The following is a 15,076-nucleotide window of genomic DNA, read 5'->3' as shown; positions in this document are numbered from 1 at the left end:
AGGCCTGACGGACCAAGTTGTTGGCATGTATCAATAATCCCTCATTTTTTTTAACTGACAAATATTTCATGGTGTACACGTATCAGAGTTTGTTAAACTTTCATCTTTGATGGGTATCTTGCCTGGTTCTAGTATTTGGCTATTATGAATAATGCTGATATGAACAGTCTTGTGCAGGTTTTTTTTTTTTTTAGGTGAGGCAACCCTTGATTGACCTCACAGATTGCAAGCACCTTGTCAGCTTACAATCCCTTATTTTTTATTTACTTATTTTTTTACGCCTACAGCACCTGGTCTTCCTAGGTGGTCTCCCATCCAAGTACTAACCAGGCCCAACCTTGCTTAGCTTCCGAGATCAGATGTAATCGGGCTTGTTCAGGGTGGCGTGGCCATAGACTATGCAGGTTTTTATGTGAACTTAAATTTTTTTTCTATAGCAATTTTCCCATATACCTCATGCCCCCACACATGCATAGCCTCTCCCATTATCAATATCCTATACCAGAATAATACATTTATTACAACCGATGAACCAAATGACACACCATTTTGGTATTATAGACAGTATTTTCACTGCCCTAAAAATCCTCTGTGCTCTACCTATTCATCCCACCCCACTCCCACAATCTCTGGCAACCCCTAATCTTTTTACTGTCTCTGTAGTTTTGCCTTTTCCACAATGTCGTATAGTTGGAATCATGCAGGATGTAGCCTTTTCGGATTGGTTTCTTTCACTTGGTCATATGCATTTAAGGCTCTTCCATGTCTTTTCATGGTTTGATAGCTCATTTCTTTTTAGTGTTGAATAATATTTCATTGTCTGTATGGATAAATAAAATGTGATCCATACGTTCACTTATGGAAGAACATCTTGGTTGCTTTCCAGCTTTGGCAATTATTAATAAAGCTGCTATAAATATCCATGTACAGGTTATTTTGTGTGGACATAAGTTTTCCACTTCTTTGGGTAAATGCCAAGGAATGTGATTGCTGGATTGTATGGTAAGAGTATGTTTAGCTTTGTAAGAAACCACCAAAGTGGCTGTACCATTTTGCATTCCTGCCAACAATGAATGAGAGTTTCTGTTGCTCCACACTCTCGCCAGCATTTGGTGTTGTCAGTGCCCTGTATTTTGGCCATTCTAATAGGTTTGTGGTGTTATCTTGTTTAAATTTACATTTCCTTAATGGCATATTATGTGGAGCATCTTTTCATATGCTATTTGCCACTTGTATATCTTCTTTGGTGAGGTGTCAAGATCTTTGGCCCATTTTTAGTTGGGTTGTTTGTTTTCTTTTTATTGAGTTTTAATTGTTCTTTGTATATTTTGGATAACAATCCTTTATTAGTTGTGTTTTGCAAATATTTTCTCCCTGTCTGTGTCTTGTCTTCTCTTTTGATACTGACTTTTGCAGAACAAAAGTTTTTCATTTTAATAAAGTCCTGCCTATCAATTATTTCTTTCATGGATTGTGTCTTTGGTGTTGTATCTAAAAAGGCATCACCGTACCCAAGGCCTTCTAGGTTTTCTCATGTGTTTTCTAGTTTTCTAGTTTTGCATTTCACATTTATGTTTATGATCCATTTTGACTTAGATTTTGTGAAGGGTGTGAAGTTTGTATCTAGATTCTTTTATTTTAAATCCTATGTGTCTAGATTCTTTATACACACACACACACACACACACACACACATTTTTTCCATTGTATTGCTTTTGCTCCTTTGTCAAAGATCAGATAACTGTATTTATATGGACTAATTTCTGGGCCCTCTGTTCTGTTCCATTGATCTATTTATCTGTTCTTTAGCCAATGCCACAGTGTTTTATAACTGTAACTTTGTATATAGAAATTTCATAGTTGGGGTAGCATCAGTCCTCCAATTTTGTCCTTCTTTAATATTGTGTTGGCTATTCTGGGTCTTTTGCTTCTTCATATAAACCTGAGAATCAGTTCAATGATATTCACAAAATAACCTGCTGAGATTTTGATTGAGATTGCATTGAATCTGTAGATCAAATTGGGAAGAACTGACATGTTGACAACAATGAGTCTTATTCATCAACATGGATATCCTTTTTTTATTTAGTTTTTCTTTGATTTTCTTGATCAGAATATTGAAGCTTTCTTCATATATTTGTACATATTTTGTTAGATTTATACTTAAGTATTTCATTTTCGGAGGTGCTAATGTAAATGGTGTTGTGTTTTTAATTTCGAGTTCCACTTACCATTGCTGCAATATAGGGCAGAAGTTGACTTTAGTAAATTAACTGTATATTCTGCAACTTTGCTATACCTGGTTATTAGTTCCACGAGTTTTTGGTCTCTTCTTTTGGAATTTCTACGTAAATAGTCCTGTGTTTTTGCGAACAAAGACAATTCTGTGTCTTCCTTCTCAGTCTATATATCTTTCCTATCTTTTTCTTGCCGTATTACATTAGCTAGGACTTGAAGTATGATGTTGAAAAGCAGCGATGAGGGGACATCTTTGTATTGTACCTGATCTTAGTGGGGAAGCTTTGAGTTCCTCAACATTAAGTACGTTAGCTGTAGGTTTTTGTAGATAGTCTTTATCAAGTTGAGAAAATTCTCCTCTTCCCTGGAGTTTTTAACTCTCAGACCCCCTCTCTGCCCACATTGGTTCCTGTGGGGGTTTGCTGGGGAGTCTGTGCTCTGGTAAGCTATGCCTGCCTCTCCCAGCTTAGGGACAGTGGTTTGCCCTGTGTCCTTCTCTCACAGATCCAAAAAGAGTTGCTTTTTCAGTGTGTTCACTTCTTACTTATTGTTAGGATGGAGTGGTGATTTTAAAGCTCTTTATGTGCAGAAAACTGGATCTGGAAACTGGAAGCCTCTTAGCTTTGTTTTGGTGTTTTTGTCATACGGAAGTTTTTCATTTCAATGTAGTCAAAATGTCAGTCTTTTCTTTTTGGAATAGGAACCCCTTCCTACCCTGAGCTCATGACTCCTCTGTATTATTCAAATAGTTAAATGTATTATTTTTTCCATTTTTAGAAATTGAAAGTTACAGTTCCCACGGGTCCTCATCATTTTCTTTCTCTATTTCTGTGCTAGCTCTAGTGACTACACTTGACAGTGTGGGCATTCCCTAAAATGCTGTGGGGCAACCAGAGTGGTCATCATGAACAGAGAAGGCTAAAATGATGCTTTAAAGATTCAATAAGATGCAGTGCCAAGAAATATGTCATAACATTAGTTTTCTGGGACACTGGAACCTGAAGTTCCGATGCAATTGTACTGATTAAGAGTAAGGCAGTACATGAATAGAACACATAAATAGCACAATGGAGAGGAAACGGTGAAATCCACACTGACAGACACTCTGCAAGACAAATGTTCAGTTCCTTCAGCAAAAGAATTGCAAGGGAAAAAGAGAGATAGAGAGGCAACCTATAGACTAAAAGAGAGTTAGGGGACATAACTAGATGCAGGAGATGGCCTTATTTGGATCCTGATTCAAAACAAACTGTAAAATTTTTTTCTAAAACAATGTATGAAATATTGGGGAAAAATAACAAATGATTAGATATTTGTTGATATTAAATCATTAATAGTCACATTTTAAAAGGTGAAATAATGATATTATTATTGTTAGAAAAACGTCCTTTTAGAGATAAGTTTTGAAATGCTGCCAAATGAAATAAATAACATCCAGGATTTACTTCAGTGTAATCCAGGGGCAAGGATATAGATGAAACAAGTTGAATTTTTGCTCAAAAGTTGAATCAGTGTTAAAATAGAAAACAGAGATATTGGTGGAATTGACTTTTTTCTAGTACATGCATATTAGGAGGTCAAATCTTTTTAATCAATCATTTATTAATGCTGGGCTCTGGGAGTAAAATAATGAATAAGGTAGAATCCATGCTTTCAGGAAGCTGATATTCTAGAACATAGAAGGAACTGGCCAGGAGACAATAAATAAGTGAAGTAAATAAAGGTAAAAATATTAACTGGTCATTATTTCATTATTGCATATGCAATAATGAAAATAAGACTGTGATGGGACAGTGACTGGGGGTGGGGATCATGTTGAGGATGTGCCATTCACCCCCAGTGAGGAAGATGCTCCATAAACATCTTGAATGTCAGGAAGGAGTCAGCCATGGAAAGGCCTGGGGAGGATTCAGGCAGGGGACCAGCTCATACAAAGTCTCTGAAGTCAGCCTACTTGAGGGACAGAAACAAGACTAGCATGGCCGGAGTGTCCTGAACAAGTTGGTGGTGACAGTCCGGGCACTGCCAGTTTAACGAGAGCAGAATCAGGAGTTCCAGAAAGCACTGTGATGGGCTATGTTATATCAAGAGATAGTTTCCACTCCCTTGTGCTCAATTTGGGAGCACAGCCTCATTTTATATTTGTCTTTTTAGTCATGCTTTCAGTATCCTTTGCCGGGATAGTATCTTCTGAGGGAAAGCCCCAAAGAGGTAGTGCTTCAGGTACCCCAATTTTAATTTGAAATATTACGGACACTTGGATTTGTTACTCACTCCTTTTCAGTGCCATTTTTGTGACAAGGCCTTTATGAATCAAGCGTTTCTGCAGAGTCATATTCAGCGCCGCCACCCTGAAGATTCTCACTTTGGTAAGTAACAGAGTTGTTTTTTTTTCTGGTACCTATTTCTTTTTTCAGTAAAACACAGTCCAGTACATTTCTCAATTCTTTTAAAAGAAAGTGTGGTCGTCCTTGTTCACTCTTGAAGTAAATATTGAGCCCCTGCTACGTGCCATGCACTATGCTAGAGGCTCGGGATATAGCTGCAAGCGAAACAGAGTAAGTCCTGCATTCTAATGGGAGGGCCAGAGGAGGCTCACTTAAACAAATGAACAAATGATTCTCTTAAAATGGTGACAAATGCAACGAAGAAAATAAAGCAGGAGAATGGATGGAGAGTGACTCCAGGTAGTTAGCAAAAGCTTCACTAGGGAGGCGATATATGATCAGAAACCAGAATTTTGAGGAAATTTTCAGTCTAAGAAAATCTGAGAGATGAATATTCCAGGCAAGGGGAACTCTGATGGTGAGGACTGTGAGGGGCAGGCAGGACGGCGTGTTTGAGGTCCCAGATAGAAGGTTGGTGGAGTAGAGTGAGCAAGGCAGTGGTGACGTCAGAAAGGAAGGAGCCAGGTCACGTGGGGCCTCGGATGCCCTGGGCAGGAATATGGGTGTTTTTATAAGCCTAACGGGAAGGCACTAGAGGATTTTAAGTAGGGGAGGGACATGACCTAATTCATACCTCAAATTGACCCATCTAGCTGCTGGTGGAGAATAGACTGTAGGGGCAATGATGGAAGCAGGTAGAAGAGTGAGGTGGCTGCAGGCGTAGCCCAGATGAGAAAATATGGCAACTGGACCAGGATGGTACTAGAGAAGATAGGAGAAGTGAAGATGGAAGAGAGTATGTTGCACTTACGGAGCCCACAGAGATATGGCTCAGCATGAGAAAAAGATGAAGCAAAGATGATCCTGCGTTTTTGTCCTATACATTTGGGTGAAAGGCAGTGGTGTTTTTCTAGATGCAGAACCTAGGGGAGGGAAGCAGGTTGAGGGGAGAGAGGAGAATGGAGAGTTTATGTTGGCCATGGATAACTTTAAGTCACACATAAAATCAACATGCAAGTGGAGATGCTGGAGGTCTGGCGGTCAAGGGAGAGGCCCAGACTGGACATACAGACCTGGGAGTCGTTAGCAGAGCTAGGCTAGATGAGGTCACCTAGACAGAGAAGACGGCTGAGAGCCAGACCCAAGGCCGTCTCAACACAAGGAGCTCAGGAGGAGCAGCTGAGCAGAGTGAGAAATAGCAGTTACAGAGGGAAACCTGTGGAGTGTGTTGTCCTGGAAACCAAGGGACATGAATGTTTCAAGAGGGAGGAAGTGGTCAGTTGTATCAAATGTTCCTTTGGCACAGAGTAAGATAAAGACTGAGAAATGACCGTTGATATCCCCACAGATGTTGGTGACCTGACATAGCAGCTTCAGTGGATTGGTGGGGACAAAAGTCTGAAGGGAATGAGCTGAACTGAGAATGAGGCAAGGAAGTAGTCCTGTCGATTACAGACATTTATTTCAGGAGCGTTTGCTGGGAAGGAGAGCAGAGACATAAGATGTTACTTGGAGGGAAATGTGGGATCAGGGGAAAATGTTTGTTTTTTTTTGGTGTGGGAGATAGTAAGATGAGTTTGGGTACCGATGTGAATTAACCGGCGTATAGAGGGGGAAATTGAGGAAGCAAGAGAGGAGAGGGGTTCTCTGGCTTATCAAGGAACAGGTTTCCTACCATTTGAATGTTCTCAAAAAGCAAAGAATGCAAGGTCTATTTCTCCATGAGCAGATCGAAGCATTCTACAGATTGCTGTAGTAATCTACAGAAATTCTCATTATGATTTTAAATGTTTTCAGTATCTAGACGTGTATACTTCTAGCTTGTTACTCAGTGCCTGCTTTCCTCTCCCCTTTGGGCCGGTCTATTTCCATTTCTGCCTATTTCAGGTAAATAGATTTATTTAGAAAATAGCCAAGCTTTGTATAAACAGTATAAACAGCATAAAATTCCGTTTATAAGCCAAGGACCGCTGATACAATTTAGCAATAAATTGGAGAAATTGGAAAGATTAAATATTTTAGCTAATCTACCATTCTTCAATGTGAAACTGACTTTCTTTCTCTTCTGTTTCAGTATCTTATTCTATCTCATACTCGTTTCAGAGAGTATTTCAGACTCTGAACTGAGTATTATTTCTTCAGGTCATCTTTGAGATTCTGACTTTCTACTTTGGTTTCCATACCTTTCATGTCTACACTCACAGACACATGTATATCCATTCAGTCATGTGTACATCTGCATGTAAGTACATGTACATAAGTATTCTTCCTTTCACTTGTTGCTTCTTTTTACAACTTTTCAGTACCTCGTTTTTGCCCTGTGGACAGGTTATGGCCCGAGTTTGTGTTTTGAATGCCAACCTCTGCTTGTCTTAGCACTGATGGGGTTCTCGGGAGAGTTCAGTGGGAGCCAGAAGGATGGTGACCATAGATATTTCAATATGGTGGTACCCACAGTGGAAGCTGTTGCTTCCCTTCTCTGATTGAGACAGACTTGGAGAAGAGCCCAGGATTATGCCTTGTCACCATTATTGTTCCCTGAGTGGGCTCTCGCAGTCTGTGTGGGATAATCCATCCTCAACACAGTGGCTGAAAGCATCTGCTGAATATAATTCAGTGCCCAATTATACAAAGAGCTGCAGATAAACACTAGGGAGCAAAAATTGGCTCATGGGGCATGAAAGTATTAGTATCCCAAGAGCAGTTTCCTTTGTCTTTGTCTTATCAATAGGATTCGACCCCATAAGTTTTCAGATAGGTTTCATTAGCAATGATATTTTAATAAGATATTTCTGTTGCAACAGAGTATAAGAAGAAGGCGCAGACTGATAAGCTCCAGAATGAGATCGACATGTTGAAGGAGCAGCTACAGCTTACCAAGTCTCAGTTAGAGGCTGCACAGCACGCCCATGCGGTCCGATTCTCTAAGGTACGATTCCAAATCCTGAAACAATGGTTATGTTGGGGAGGATTGGCCTTAATTCCTTTTCAATGTTTGATAGAATTCACCAGGAAAGCCATATGGGCCTGGACTTTTCTTTGCTGGGAGGTTTTTCATGTCCGATTCAATCTCCTTACTCATCATTGGTCTCTTCGGATTTTCTGTTTCTTCATGATTTTTTCTTGCTAGGTTGTATGTTTTAGGAATTTACCCATTTCTTCTAGACTGTCCAATTTGTTGGCATATAGTTGTTCATAGCAGCTTTTTATGATCCTTTGTAATTGTGTGGTATCAGTTTTAATGTCTCTTCTTTCATTTATTATTTTATTTATTTGAGTCCTTTCTCTTTTCTTGGTTAGTCTAGCTAAAGGTTTGTCAATTTTGTTTACCTTCTCAAAAAACCAGCTCTTAGTTTCATTGATCTTTACTATTGTTTTCCTGTTCTCTATTTTATTTATTTCTGCTCAAATCTTTATTATTTCCACCCTTCTGCTAATTTTGGGCTTAGTTTGTTCTTTTTTTCCTAGTTATTTGAAGTGTAGTGTTAGGTTGTTTACTTGAGACTTTTTTTTAATGTAGGCATTTATAAACTTTCGTCTTAGAACTCCTTTGCTATGTCCCATAAGTTTTGGTATGTTGTGTTTCCATTTTCATTTCTCTCAAGATATTTTTTATCTCCCTTTGATTTCTTCTTTAACCCATTGGTTGTTCAGGAGTATGTCATTTAATTTCCATGTATTTGTGAATTTTCCAATTTTCTTCCTGTTATTGATTTCTAATTTCAAACCACCGTAGTCAGAAAAGATGCTTAATGTAATTCAAATCTTCAATTCGTCGAGACTTTTTTTGCGACCTAACATATGATCTATCCTGGAGAATGTTCCATGTGTGCTGAGAAGAATGTGTATCTGTCGATGTTGAATAGGATGTTCTGTATATGTCTGTTAGGTTGATTTGACCTGTAGTGTTGTTCAATCATGTGTTTCCTTATTGACTTTCTGTCTGGAGTAACAATTCTTATATCTTCATAATGAATCGACCCTTTGTCATTATATAACGACCTTATCTGTTGAGATCTTTCTTTTTTAATGTAAACATTTACAGCTATAAATTTCTATCTGGGTACTGATTTGGCTGCTTCCCTTTTTTGTTGTCTTATATTTTAATTTTCTTTCATCTCACAGTATTTTCTAACTTCTTTAGTGAGTGTTTCCTTTGACTCTTTAGTTGTTTAAGAGTATGTTGCTTAATCTTTGTGATTTTTATTTTCCAGTTTTCCTTCTGTTATTGATTTCTGGCTTTATTCTGTTGTGGTTGCAGAATACACTTTGCATGCAGTCTTTATAAATTTATTGAGAATCACTGTGTGGCCCAATATATGGTCTATCCTGGTGAATCTCATGTGTGCATTTAACAAGATTATATATTCTGTTATTGTAGTGTGCACCGTCTTTTCTGTATGTTTGTTAGGTTGAGTTTGTTTATAGTGTTATTCAAGTCTCCAGTTAGGTTTAAAAAAACTGAAGGTCATTGAGAAATCAAAGGCTGATCAACTAGATCTTATATCAATATGAATTTGTGTTTTTGGAGGATGAGATGGGGCTACTTTACCCAAATTTATATGGTATCAAGAAAGGTTATTCTGCTCAATATGTTTTTCTTTTAAAGTAGGTTTACATTTTACATATTATTGTATGTCTACTCTACAAGTTCACAGATCAAAGAACTCTTGAGACTTTGGGCCTCTGTGTTTATATTTTAAGGGATGTAAGGACAAAAAGATGCTACATACTGCCTTTGGTTTGGAAAAATCGTTGTGCACTGACCCGCCATTATATGAAATGTTATCACAAGCTTAATTGAAATATGCAAACTAACTGACACATTTGATGTGATGCTATGCCAATTGATCTAAAATTCTGCATATTTGCTTCATGTCAGAACTTTTAAAGCTATGTATTAAAATAATTTCAGGAATATGAAATGCAGAAAACAAAAGAAGAAGAGTTTCTGAAGTTATTTGACAGATGGAAGGAAGAAGAAAAGGAGAAACTAGTTGACGAAATGGAAAAAGTCAAGGAAATGTTTATGAAGGAATTTAAAGAATTAACTTCCAAGAATACGGCATTGGAATATGTAAGTATTAAACTGAGAAGTCCTCACAGTATTGGTAGAGTTGTTGCCTTGCAAGGTGGCGTTAGATTGGCATATGGCCAGTAGATCCAGAAGTTCCTTTATTGTGCCCCGGCCCAGACACTCTTCCTCCCTGAGAGTCTTGAAGGAGGTTGAGGCATACAGAAGACAGAACAGGTCAGAAAAAATCATTTCATTGATACTAGGAGCTTTGGCCCCAAAGCCAAATTTATCAAGTAGAGAACTTATTAGATCATAAGAGAGTGTACCTCTTTCCTTAGCTGATTAGGTTTAGGAAACCTTAAACCATATAACATCCTCCCTGAGTTTTGGAATTTTCCAGAAAGGCTGACAAAGATCACCAGTGTGAGAGAAGAAGGAAGCTGACCGAGAAAGACAGAGGGAGAACCTTTGCCAGGCCTGGCTGGTGAGAATAGGGAGTCTGGTGCAGGCAGGATGTGGCTAAATGAGCCCCCTCCCTTTTGGGAGCGACCTTGCTCCACACTGCCCCATTGCATGCGTAGATGATAGAGATGCACCTCGCTGGGCTGGGACCTTCATTCTCTGTGAGCTCCTTCCTCAGACAGTGGCCAGTGTCCTCCAGCTAAGAATTATCTGAGCTCGCTGGGCAGCTCAGTCCTAAATCATCCTTAGGGAAAAAGAAAACATGGGAGGCAAGAGAAGATCCTTGAGCTCCCTCTAGGGGCCAACGCATTTAAAAAAACTAAAATAGAAGTATATTTTTGGAATACTGCTAAGATCTTTCTCTAAAACTCCTTGAACTCTTGCATAAAGGTAGGGAGACTATGACCTCTGAATTGAATCTGGCATACCCCTGTTTTTGTATGGCTCATGAGCTAAGAAAGGTTTTTACGTTTTTAAATAGTTGAAAAAAAGTCAAAAGAAGGATATTTCATGACATGAAAATTAAATGAAGTTCACGTTTCAGTGTCCACAAGTAAAGGTTTTTTGGAACACAACTACGCTCATTCTTTTATACTTTGTCTATAGTGCTTTTGTGCTGGAGCCGTAGTGTTGAATGGTTGTGACCAAGACCCTAAATGTCTCACAAAACCAAAAATATTTACTATCTGGCTCTACAGAAAAAGTTTGACAGCCCTTGTCATATTTTTATAAAGTAAATGTGGCACAAGGTTAACAATTGATGAAGGTGAAAGGGATGTTTATTGTACTAGTCTTTCGACTTTACTGTAAGTTGTAATTTACAAATAAAAAGTTGAGGGGTGGAATAACTTGGGGTGGCTCATGGTCTTTTCTGCGGGCTTCCTTTAGGCAACTTCCTGTCTGTTCGGTTATCCCCACATTATCTGTCCTTGGTGGTGGTGGTTTTTCCTATGCATCAGAACCCCTAGGCCAGACTAATTTCTCTATCCATGGTTTCTTTTACCACCCATACTCCAGGGGCCTCTCCTGAACTTATGTCTGTGGCACCTTCTCAAAGTGGGATGCCATTTTACCTACAGTAGTGGATTTTGATACTAACCGATTTAAGACTGATTTCTTATGTCTTCTCCATTAAAGCTGCATTTAGTTTTTTCCATGTGATAAGCTGCCAGTTACAGTTCTTTGGCCTGAGATTCCCTCCATGGTCCTGCCCCCTGTTCCCCATCCCCAGGATACTTATGGAATAGGACTTTTCCCCACAGTTTTACCACTCCTACCTTTAAAAAAAAATAGCTTTGTGAGATACAGTTCACATACCGTACAATGGTTTTTTGTATGTTCACAGTTATGCAACCATCATCATGGTCATTTTAGAACATTTCATCACCCCAAGAAAAAGCCTTACACACAGTGGCACGCCCCCTACACCCCCCGCTCCAAACCCCTGGCAACCAGGGATCTTCTTTCTGCATCCATGGATCTGCCTATTATGGAGATGTCATGTAAACTGAATCATACAATATGTAACCTTTTGTGAGTGGTTCTTTCATTTAGTATAATGTTTTCAAGATTCATCCTTATTGTAGCATTTATCAGTATTTCATTATTATTTTTATTGCTGAATGAGATTCTATTGTATGGATATACCATATTTTATTTGTGCATTCATCGGTTATTGGAATTTGGGTTTTTGCCCTTTTTGGCTCTTGAGGGTTTTTAAAATTATTATTAAAATTAGACTTTATTTTTTAGAATAGTTTTACGTTTACAGAAAAATTGAGCAGATAGTATGGAAAGTTCCATATAAGCCCCCCTCTCTTACCCTATACAGAGTTTTCTGATATCTTAAATTAGTATGGTACCTTTGATCCAATACTGATACATTAGTATTAATTAAAGTCCATACTTCTGATTTCTTTAGCTTTTACCTAATGTCCTTTTTTCTGCTCCAGGATCCTATCTAGGATACCACATTAAATTTAGTTGTCATGTCTCCTTAGGCTTCTCTTCTCTGTGAGAGTCAGACTTGTTTTTGATGACCTGAACAATTTTGAGGACTACTTGTCATGCATATTGTAGGATACTCCTCTATTGGAATGGATCTGGTATTCTTCTCATGGTCAGACTGGGCTTACCAGTTTTTGGGAAGAAGACCTCAGAGATAAAGTACAATTTTCATCACATCAAATCAAGGGTATACACCATCTTCATGATTGATGGCTGTTGATGTTGACCTTGACCACATGGCTGAGGTAGCATTTGTCAGATTTCTCCCCTGAAAAGTTACCTCCCTCCATTTCACACAGTACTTGTTGAAAGGAAGTCTCTATGTGCAGCCCAGACTTAAACAATGGGGAACTATGTTCCCCCACCAGTTTGTATTTGAAGTTAACATACAGTTATTACCTTTTGTGCATTTCTGAGGGTATTTACTGCCAGTAACTTTGAGACTAACATACAAGCAAAGGGTAATATTAAAACATTATATCCCGAATGGATGCATAGCATAGATATGGTCCCAGGTGATGCTGGCCTGGTCACTAAATTATCCTGAGAACCAGCTGTACCTAGTTCCTCTGTTTCTGGCAACTGTTAAATGCCCATAAAAAATTTTAAGACCAATCGTCTAAGATTAGGAAGTTAGGTTTTCTTTCCCTTTTTCACCCTGTGCATGTTCTTTTGTTGGAAGAAACAAAATAGGAAAACCTCTGGAAAGAAGTGGGAGGAGCACCATGAGCAACTGATAGGATAGTCAGGTTTGAAATATGGCTACATGCTCCCCAATTTTACTCTCTCTTTCAGTCTTACAAGAAGTATAAACATTTATACCAGTGATCTTGCATTTCATTTTTTTAGCAATTGTTAGAAATCCAGAAGTCCAATATGCAGATCAAGTCCAACATAGGCACGTTGAAAGATGAACACGAGTTTAAAGAAGAACGTCCTCAGTATCCCCAGGATTTCCAAAATGTGATGCAACTTCTCGATAGTCAGGTATGTAAAAGTGGGCGATAACGGGTAGAGGCCTAATTTTTCTTAGTGAAGTAATTTACAGCAAGCATCATCGAAGGAAAATGTGTATATCTCTTTCAATGACCATGAAGATGGATAATTCTTTTTTTTATCTCCTAATACATGTATAATTCCTAATAGGTGTTCATTCACTGCTTGTTGATTGACTAATGTGGAAACAGAACAGTTGGCAAAATTGTTTCATTTTTCCCTAAGATAATATCTATTCAAATTGATAAGTATTGACTCAGCATTTATTTTTCATATTTCAGATGTAGGTCTCACTTTCAAAAGGCAGAAAAAGGCATATTGAAGCACTGTCTTTTTAGAGCTCAAATAAACAACTACTTTGGTAAACTGATGATCTTTTACATTTGTCAAACTTAATTACAGTCATTTGGAAGTGAACCCCCTTAATCAGTTCAGACTCCACACTGGCTATTTTGGTTACGCTGATTTAGGGGAACATAGTGTTTTACCAAGAAACAAATAGAGATTAAAGAGATTTAAAAACACGGCAGTAATCCGTCATTTAAAGAGGTACCTTTTTGAAATACGGACTGCCGCCACTGCTGCTTGCTTTGCTGCTCACATCTTGCCTCTCGCTCCCACACATCTACTTTCCATGTCGCAGGCAGGCTGACCATGTCACTGTCGTGTCTAAAACCCTTCAATGGCTCCCCAGAACAAAGCTGAGAATCCTTAACCAGCATTCAGAGTGCCTGCGGATCTGGACCCCGTGTCATCCCCCACTTTTCTGGGCTTTACCTTGACACTCCCAGTGGCACCAGACAGCTCATGGGTCCCAGGACATGGCATTCTGTTTTCTGCATTTGCTCTCGTGGCTTTCTTTGTCATGCACCTCACAGTTTCCTGGACCTGTGGCCTACTCATTCAGCTGGGGCAGTGCCTCTTCTGGAGCGTTCTCCTCGACCTCTGAGTTATTGCATTTGTATAGTCCCCAAAGCAGGATCCGATCATATGCACATTATGTGGGACCTCTCTATTGCTGTGTCCGCTTGCCTCCGTTACAAGGCAGGGCCTGTCTCTTCGACCTCTCCTAGCCTGCCAGGGGCTACCCAGCAAGGAGTCTGGGATCGGGAATTCTATCCTGAACTGAACTGTTGACAGTTGCTCCCAGCAGGCTGGTCTCTCATGAATTGAAGGACCCAGTTATAAAATCCTAAGGTCCCACCTAAATTTCTCCCGTTTCCTTCTTGTGAGCTGTGTTGTCAATTCAGAACCTATGGACTCAGAAACCTTGGTGTTTCCTTTTAGTTTCTTAGGTTAGCAAGCTAGCACCAATATTTTTGAAAAATAAAATTTTATTGGAACACAGCTACATGCATTCATTAGGTATTATTTATGGCTGCTCAACTGCTACTGTGGTAGTGATAGAGTCACGTGGCCCCCAGAGTCTAAAAAAGTTACTATTAACTCCTTAATAGAAAATGTTTGCTGATCCCACCTTAGAGAATAAGATTAAAACCAAGAACAAATATGTTTAAACATTTTTGACTGTATGTATTCTAAAAAATGCCTGCTAATATTTTACTAAATAGATAGTTGGGTTTCATAGGTACCCACTAAAAAGGATTAGATTTCTTTGTTACAGTTGCACATAAGTTACTTTTGTTTTACTGTTTCATAGGAAAGCAAGTGGACAGCTCGAGTTCAAGCTCTTCATCAAGAACACAAGAAAGAGAAGGGTCGGGTAAGATTAAGAAACTACCCCAATGTTCATTGCAGCATTATTTACGATAGCCAAGATATGGAAGCAACCTAAGTGCCCATTGACATGTGAATGGATAAAGAAGATGTGGTACATATATATAATGGATTATTACTCAGCTGAAAAAAGAATGAAATCTTGTTGCCATTTGTGACAACATGAATGGACCTAGAGTGTATTATGTTAAGTGAAATAAGTCAGACAGAGAAAGACAAATACCATATGATT

General features: G+C 38.8%; 1 protein-coding gene and 1 pseudogene across 10 annotated transcripts in view; one reads left to right on the top strand and one right to left on the bottom strand.

The window, feature by feature from the left end:
- Nucleotides 1-15,076, top strand: part of DZIP1 (DAZ interacting zinc finger protein 1) — a 51,207-nt gene that overhangs the window by 6,517 nt on the left and 29,614 nt on the right. For all 10 annotated transcript variants that reach the window (XR_005647550.1, XM_039837861.1, XM_039837823.1 and 7 more), the window contains exons 6-10: nucleotides 4,523-4,607; nucleotides 7,430-7,554; nucleotides 9,541-9,702; nucleotides 12,961-13,098; nucleotides 14,768-14,830. Coding sequence is in view for 9 of the 10 variants with exons in the window: in XM_039837861.1 (XP_039693795.1) it covers nucleotides 4,523-4,607; nucleotides 7,430-7,554; nucleotides 9,541-9,702; nucleotides 12,961-13,098; nucleotides 14,768-14,830 (573 nt within the window). In the remaining variant the exon portion in view is untranslated. The remainder of the gene's footprint in view (nucleotides 1-4,522; nucleotides 4,608-7,429; nucleotides 7,555-9,540; nucleotides 9,703-12,960; nucleotides 13,099-14,767; nucleotides 14,831-15,076) is intronic.
- On the bottom strand, nucleotides 279-397 carry LOC120582847 (uncharacterized; annotated as a pseudogene).

This window comes from Pteropus medius, unplaced genomic scaffold (assembly GCF_902729225.1).
Source record: "Pteropus medius unplaced genomic scaffold, Ma_sr-lr_union100, whole genome shotgun sequence".
Taxonomy (NCBI): domain Eukaryota; kingdom Metazoa; phylum Chordata; class Mammalia; order Chiroptera; family Pteropodidae; genus Pteropus; species Pteropus medius.
This window is presented reverse-complemented; position numbering and strand designations above follow the sequence as displayed.